We start from the raw sequence: 8,622 nt of genomic DNA on the forward strand, positions 1-8,622 counted from the left end.
GATTCATCTTCTTCCTTCTTTCTTCAGGAAAAGTCACGCTATTCACCGTTTGTATCTGCTATTTTCCAAACACTAAGGAAACGAATAACCTGAGTATTTTTTTCTTAAGTATCTTTCGTTTTAAGAGTACATAGACGCTACTAAACTGTTACTAATATGGGCTAAAGAGTTTACTCTTCACCGTGTACGATCTGACGGGGAAAGGGGGGGGTATGTCAAGAATTTCCCCCTAACTAAGGTATATGCCTCCTTGAAGAAGAAAATTTTTATTCTTGGTAGGTATACCTTTTTCCCCCTATAGAATTTTTTCGAATGTTCATGAGGAGAAATATATATTCTTTTTGTACTATAATTACGAACAAAGCTTGTTAGGAGATTGGTTTACAAGAATTCCGTTATATATTTAGCCTGCCAGTCCGTCTGTTCGAGAAACCAAAAAAATCTCAAAGACCATTTAATGGATCACAACTAAATTTGGTTAGTATGCAGATCAAAGGTTAGAAATCGAGTTTCGCTTATGGAGGCATTATTCAAGCCGGGCATGACAGAAATAAAACATTACCAGCTTTTATGTTGATCATATAGAACAAAAATGGTAATGGATATCGAGAACCTGTTTTCTGCGATCGATTAAGCGTCCCAAGAAAACATTTAATGAATATCCTTTTACTCTCTACTAAAACTGGAAGCGAGAGAAATTCACTACAACTTTCGGTTTCAATGCCGATCCACACAGGAAGTTACATTTTGGATTCATACAGAAACATGCACTGCACTAAGTTGTGCAACATACAGAAATTATGATGTAGATACATTAGTATAAGACAAATAAACAAATAAAGGTAGCTGTTAAACATAAATGCAACTATGAACTTTAGTTCAATATTGGTATACCTTAGAAAAGCAAAAGTGCAACATTTCTAATTTGTTTTTATTGTTGCGTGGAATTGTTACTATATGCGAAATGACGTAAAGATAAATAAACTACTGAAATGCTAGTAAGGAATGCTGTTACATTAATTCTAACTTTCTTTCAGTTGTCGGGTACTATTAATATAAAATTCGTACGGGTTATTTAGTAAAACATAAGTAGTATTTTTGTATTTTAAATATTCAGATTTCTCTTCCTGGCAAAAGGTAGAATTTTAAATGAAATTTAGCTCTAAATAGTTTTTTTGGGGGGGAGGGGAGGGTCTAATCTAAAACTAGATTTTTTTTTTTTTTTTTTTTAGTTTTAATGTCTTACGATTATGTTCCGAGGATAATGGAGACGAATGATGAAAGTGGGAAGAAAAAAACGAGAGAACTCCCAGAGAACACCACTCATAGTGTTTGTCCACCACAAATTCTAGGGACCTCATACATCTGATTTTTCTTGGTTTCTTGAAATCCTTAACCCATGTACAAACATTAGATTCTCTTAACATCTTATGCAAAAGATAGGTCGGATGAATCACATGTTATACTAGAAAACATCAGAATGTTTTAAATATTCTTCCTTTTTCCCCATTGAATTCGATGGGTTTTCGCTAACAACAAAGGTATGTTTTGGGAAAACTGGCAACGACGCAACTGGTAAATCGCGTGAAGCAGATGGTTAATCATTGTAATCTATCTGTAGTTATGATATTTACCTTACTTCCATCGCTTTTTAAATCGTTCTAGACTAAAAATTTAGATGTATCAGATTTGCGACTTCAAATTTCCGTAACTTCCTGTATGTAGCTATTTCTACAACGAAATTTTCATTGCACACTGCAATATTATCGTTCAATTTCCACCTCTGACTGTGACAAAAATTCAGAGAAACCGATCGACCTAAAGGGAATTCGTAAGGATCTAGGGTCATTTTTTTCAGACTTAGTCTAGAAAGTAGCCTAGGTTTCCGTGACCAGAAGTGTACAACGTGAAACCCGTTTGTTTCAGGGACGTGGTGACTGGCCTGGAAAAGGAGGACTCGCCTTACAGATACTTGGACTGGAAAACAATCAGATGACTCTTTGGTTACGTATGCAAGATGGGAGGAAAATTAACTCATTAGGAAATAAATTTATTAAAACACTATCATTTCCATTGATACCTTCATTAATGGACTTGAGAGACGGACAGTGAAAGCAGTAACACATCAACAACTGAGGAAATTTCAACAATAACACATTGCAAAAGAGAAGCGACGTGCAGGGGCTTAATAACTATGTTTAGTGTGATTTTACTGACACCTGGTCTGGACTCTGCCAAAAGAAGTACAAGGTATTACTGAAGTAATAATTAAGTTTCAAATTTTACAGGAGTCACTTATTTCCAAAACAGGACTACAAGTGTTGAAGTTAGAGGACATGGCTCAGCATATGCATTGTTGACAATAAGCAAAATTCCTAAACAACTGCAATCACGGACAAAAAAGATTATTATCTCTGATGGTGGACCTAACCACTTCAAAAATCGTTACCAACTATTTGAATTGACGAAGTCGCTTGCGCCAATGAAGTGGATATAGTGTTGCTGATTATGGGAAGGAACCTTGCGGCGGTGTGGGAGGTTTGTTGAAATACCACAGTATAAAACATAATCTATCCAGCCCAAATACAGCTGCAATTCAGAATGCTGAGGATTTACAAGGATTGTAAAGTCATATACATTGACTCCTATTGCCTGAAGAGGAGGTTGAAGAATTGCGCCAGCAAGAAAATAAAAGAATGATTCAAAATAACTACCGAACTTACTTTGCACGAACCTTAAAGAGCAAGAAAGAAACATGCAATTTCTCTAATCAAGATGTCATAAACGGCAGGAGAGTATTCAGATTCACAACCTACAAAGAGGGATGTTTGTGCCTGTGTGAATGACTGTGACATGTCTTGCACAGATTATAGATATCAATTGTGAGTTAAATGAAATAATCATAAACATAATGCTACTACATGGACCAGCTGCTGGATATAGATTGCTATCTGCATGACAGTAACGTCACCATCAGTGCTCACTTGCAAGTCACGATGTTTTAAAGGTTGTGGGTATCTCAGTTCCTATTAGTTTAACAGAAAGGCATCACTACTCAGTATCAAAGGAAGATACTGACGCAGTTGAACTAGTTATAAAATAACCATTAGAGGCTCAACTGACGCTGTAATCGCGTTGCCCTTTCGTATGGCAAACCGTACTGATGTATGGCAAAAGTGCGCATGCATGACATTGTATATTATGAGTGACATTTGTTTGGAGGAAGAAACTATCAACTTTTTGTGCGGCTATCGCTATATACAGAAATTTGAGAGAGAATACGATACATCGTTTCATGCTCCAGTTACACATTATCTTTAGATATCGGATTTACAAAAGTATCTTAAAGTGTAAAATCAACGCTGTTGTCGTAGCCCACTTACTGGTTCCTTGAACAACAGCGATCTTGATCAATTGCCTTAAAAGCTAAAGTTCAAATTATTTTAATCATATATGAGGGAGATGTATAATTCTTTAGAAAACTTCAAAGCAATTGATAACATATCTACTAAAGATTAGTGACAGTCAGGGAAGTACGCAGGGCATAGAATGTATGGTTGCAGAACGGAATAAATATGTTTAATACAGCAATCATTGTTTAATATTAAAGCAATTAGTACATTTTTAATATTCACAGACATACAAAGTGATTGAAACCATAATATGACGCATCGATGTGCTATATCTTTGCTATCATTTTCTTTTACTCCCATTGATTTAGATAAAATATGTCTATGAATTAATCATTCTGCATAAAATAGTACGTATCAAACTGAGTCTTTGATACATCATCATCATCGTAGGTATTCTCCCATTATCTCCGATTGTACGTCTAGGGTTATTTTATAACTCTATGAGTTGAACACATTTTTAGTTCATTGAATTAATAATTTCACTTCTTGGTATGCTTTGGAACGTTAATATGTTTTAGAACACGCATATATATTATGGAAGTATTAAAATGCTTGAAAGTTGTATATATTACATATCTTTATGCAGAATTAAAATGTTATATATCAAATAACACCAGATTTTGATTTTACAAGACCAAAATGTGAGAATGTGATAAGGATAACTGGCTTAACGTATGGTAAAATTTTCAAATGTTTATAAATCCTGTTCAACCCAAAAAGGAAATTCTCCTTTTCAGAACATGTACCATATTACTGTATAGTACTGAACAGTTGTCACAAAATCTTTTTTTTTTTCCTTTTTTGGATAGGCATTAAATATTTTATTATTATTATTATTTAATTCAGAAGGCTACAGGACTACTTGGATATCATTTTAGTCAGTAAACTACTATGTTTCAAATAAAACAAAATACTTCGAACTGTTCCCAAGATCGAGCATTTTAATATTTTGCCGAAATTTGGACGGAGAAATGGCGCCTGGAGTAAACTTTACAATACACACTCCAGCTGTGCATTGATAAGTAGGACTGCTTTAAAAGGGCATAGTCGAGTTAGCTTAGGGTTAGGGAAGTTTGAATCCATTTCGTTAAAATCAATAATAGTGTGTAATTATAGGCTCTGCATAAGGATATCAACTGGAGCGGGCACCGTCAAGTTAACCCGTGGCCTGTATGTAGAACATTAAAAAAACTGAACTTTAACATCTGTGAAATTCAGTAACATCTGAGACTATCAAGGTAAAGTTTTTTTTCTTTGTCTGTTTGAATTGATCTGGACTATACCATAAGCAATTTATCCATTGTGTCGCAGAGTAGGTGCAAAAAGTTAAGCCTTAGGTTAAAGTTTCCTGCACCTACTTTCCGGCATTTAATCCAAGCAAATATTCAGAATATAGTATAGTGTCCCATATGTACGACCTCAATCACATGATTAAGTAGATACACGAAGTCAAGTAACCCTTTTGTTATCCCTCCCTCTTAAGATAAACTTTAGGAGTATAACTGAAGTGACCCACCTATCGGTAGTATGGAAGACATTCCTGTTAATGCCCCCTATACGTTTTTTATGAGGCAAGCCAACTTAACCTAAAATGATATCAAAAGTTTAATACAAAATCGAAAACAGAAGTTAAACCACTTCATGAAACATTTAACAGCAGATTTAGATACATCGCCTTGTCACAGGCTAGATACACATGGTAAACAGTGAAGAATAAACCACAACTTGTACTATTCGGAAAGATGAACCAAACGCTGAATACATCTACCAACATTCTAAACAGAATGTGCTTATATCTATAGGACAACTACGTTAACACTGGTTCACTATGAAACATAAATTACGAAAGCATTTGCTTAATGCTGAACTTTAAATCTCTGCTTCAGTTGATATCTTTACGCAGACACGAAAAATTACACTCGATTAAATTTAGCAAAATGGATTATACACGTCCCTAACCCCAAGCTAACTCGACCCGACCCCACCAGATCCGCTCCTATTCTATTCTACTCTACCCTTTTAAAGCAGTCCTGCTTATCGATGCGCAGTTGGACCATGTATTGTATAGTATACACGCTAGAAATCTATGTACCGGTAACGAGAAATTTAATTGCATGCCTACAACTAACACCGTTAACGTGCAGGTTAAGTTTTGACACACCACTCGAAGTAGGGCTAATTGTTGAAAAATTATAATTCTTTCATTAATTTCCTTCTCATTGCTTTTCGAAAGATCTGCGCTGGGCGACACATTACTCTATTTACCATAGATAAAATTCAAGAGGGGCATTAAAAGAAACTGTTTAAAAAGTAATATTCATTCATACTTTACATATAAATACGACGTACGGTCGCATAGCATAGACACTACAGTGCAAAAACATAAAACAACTTGTTCTAGGTGGCACATAAAGTACGCGAATCCTATCTAACCGAGTCAAGGCAGGGCGAAACTTGTGGACAGTGCGATAACGCCGGGGCGTGTCCGAAAGGAGCAGGCGCGTCAGCGATGGTGTGTACGCGTATGCGAGGGTAGTGAAATCAAGAGGATTTTGGCAATGATACGAGTTTCAAAAGCACTTGCTGTGGTTTCACGCTAGTAACGTTCCACTTGAAAACATAAAATACATCCTTCTGTACACTCTGTAGACATACACCACCAGCGGAAAACAGTATCTAATACAGCCATCTTTTATATGACTAATTTACTCTATCCGTCGTAAAGCACATGCAATGAATTTGCACTAGTAACTCTACACTTGTAAACATACAACGTGCAGGTTTACTTTCGGCACACCACTCGAAATAATTGTTGAAAAATTACAATTCTTTCACTAATTTCCTTCTCATTGTCCCCTAAATGATTTGCGCTGGCAACATGCAAATATCTCACTTGGTATAGACAAAATTCAAGGAGGCCACCAGAAGTAACTGTGGAAAAATTACAATTCTTCTACTATTTCCGTATAAATACCTGTACAAATACGGTAAAAGTACTGTGCAAAAAGCACAAACCAACCTGCACTCGGTGGCCACAAAAGCACGAGTGCTATCTAAGCGAATCAGAGAAGAGCGAATCTGGTGACGGGGTGCGTCCCAAGGGAGCAGGCGCGTCACCGACGGTGGCTATACGTGTAAGTTAGGATAGTGAAAATAAATTGTTTTTGGCAAGCAGAAATACACTGCCGGTGGAAAATGGGAGTTAAGTGCTGTATAACCAGACCCATTTTTAAATTTACCGGGTGAATTGGAGAATTTAATTAAGTTTGTGAGGACGGATGAGTGAAAGTCAGGTAAGGTGAGTAGTAGTGGTTGTTTTTGATGTTGTAAACGGCATTGTATGTGGAGGCGGATGGATTGTTTTGCGGAGAGGTAAACTTGGGGAAGGTTCTAGAACACAGGTCCCCCCATATAGGTTAGGTCCTTTCTATAGCCAAGTTTAATATTTAATTCAAATAGTATTGCCGAGCGAGCGTCAGCGAGTGAAGGCGGGTTAGAGCCCCGCAGGGCATGTTGTTTTCGGTCTTTGTTACAGCTAAACGGGAAGGGGGACCTGTGTTCTAGAACCTTGCCGTAAACTTGTTTTACTATACGGATCCATAGATTGTAAAATGTACAGAAAAATTTGGACGTCTTCAATTTGCCCATTTCGAGAATAGAACCCAACCAATCCCTGCGGGGCTTCTAACCCGTTCCTACTACTACTACTTATACTATGGATCCGTATAGTAATACTGCACTCCTAATGTTTTGTAGCTTGTTGTAATCCAACCAAACATAATCGAATGCAGTGCATTTTTGTACTTATTTTCGATTTTCAAATTGGACCGGCGATACAACACTAATGTCGAAAATGATATCTAATCGTCTTCCTTCGCATGCACTCACTTATTTTATTTCTCGTAAAACATTTGTAATAAATTTAGACTCGTAACCATACAATAAAACTGTATTATTTTGCATTTAATTGTGTCGTCAATTCTAGAAATTTGTTCCTTGTAAGTGTCTTTTCGGGTAGAGTATTGAATTTTACCTGTAAATTTACCAAAATATAGTATGCCAAAAGTTGACCAGCATGGCAGTTAATTTCGGAAAATAGCAAGCATTTGTACATTGAATATTATCTTAGAACAGAAATAAATAAGCATAAAATGAGTAAATAGTCTAGAATGGCACTTAAGATTAACTCAATCACATTTGTGATCACTTTCTGTAAGAATATACTCAGTTAAAGTAACTGTTAGTAAATATTAGTTACTTATTAATATATTTCTCTGTGATGACTTTAAATCGTACTTGTTATTTAATTCGCAACCTTCTCCCTGTTCTACAGAATATTAATATTATAAATGAAAACCATGTATTCAAGTTCGAAGCTACTGTTACAAAATTACGTTAATATACATGCACCATCCCCTCCCCCTTGCCACACCTCAAGTTTGTCAATCTTAATTACATGAGACATTTCAATTTCACATATTATTAGTAAATGCTTATCAATATCCTCGCGTTCAGCTAAGGTATGAGTGTCCCTTTCTATCAATCAACTACAATATACTAGAATTCTTCATATAGCCTACATCCCACACAAACCAATGATCGACTAGAACAAAATCGTAAGAATACACTGATGAATAGCACATTGGTTGTAGAATCTAGGCTATCCAATATATTACGGTGGATTTTATAGCACATCTAGCTAATAAGAAACGAGATATGCTTATCACAAAATCTTTCATGTGTTACATTGATATATTTAGTGCATTTTCTAAACATTAATAATAAATTACATCTTAAAACTTACCATGATGGACGATTGGTAGAGAAACGTCACACTGAACAGATGATTGAAAGCTTCAAAACATATGACAAACGAAAACACAACGAGCAGTGTTGCAGTCACTAATATCCCATTTTGACCTATACCAGTTTCATAATCAAAGATTTTTTTAAATTACATATTTTCTTTTCCTTCCTTCTGCCTACCCGTCGATTTCGCCAACATTCATTAAAATCTTCAACACATCTTCAATTAACGATATTCTAGAATTTTAAAAATTCATTCACTGGATTATCACATCATAAAAAGAATAGACGATGATTATCACATCATAAAAAGAAATAATAGACGATGGAACTTGACAAATTCTCCGACCCTGATTTTAAATAGCTTTTTAAAAGCGTTTGAACACAAAACCTCGGTGGCCAA

General features: G+C 35.7%; 1 protein-coding gene across 1 annotated transcript in view; it reads right to left on the reverse strand.

The window, feature by feature from the left end:
• The window catches only part of LOC145675780 (DET1- and DDB1-associated protein 1), a 33,419-nt gene extending 25,075 nt beyond the window's left edge, over positions 1-8,344 (reverse strand). The window contains exon 1 of the mRNA XM_081746477.1: positions 8,218-8,344. Within this exon, the coding sequence (XP_081602603.1) occupies positions 8,218-8,220 (3 nt within the window). The 5' untranslated portion in view covers positions 8,221-8,344. The remainder of the gene's footprint in view (positions 1-8,217) is intronic.
• Between the last annotated feature and the right edge of the window lie 278 nt (positions 8,345-8,622).

This window comes from Thermobia domestica, chromosome 2 (assembly GCF_964235325.1).
Source record: "Thermobia domestica chromosome 2, izTheDome1.hap1.1, whole genome shotgun sequence".
In the NCBI taxonomy this organism is placed as follows: Eukaryota; Metazoa; Arthropoda; class Insecta; order Zygentoma; family Lepismatidae; genus Thermobia; species Thermobia domestica.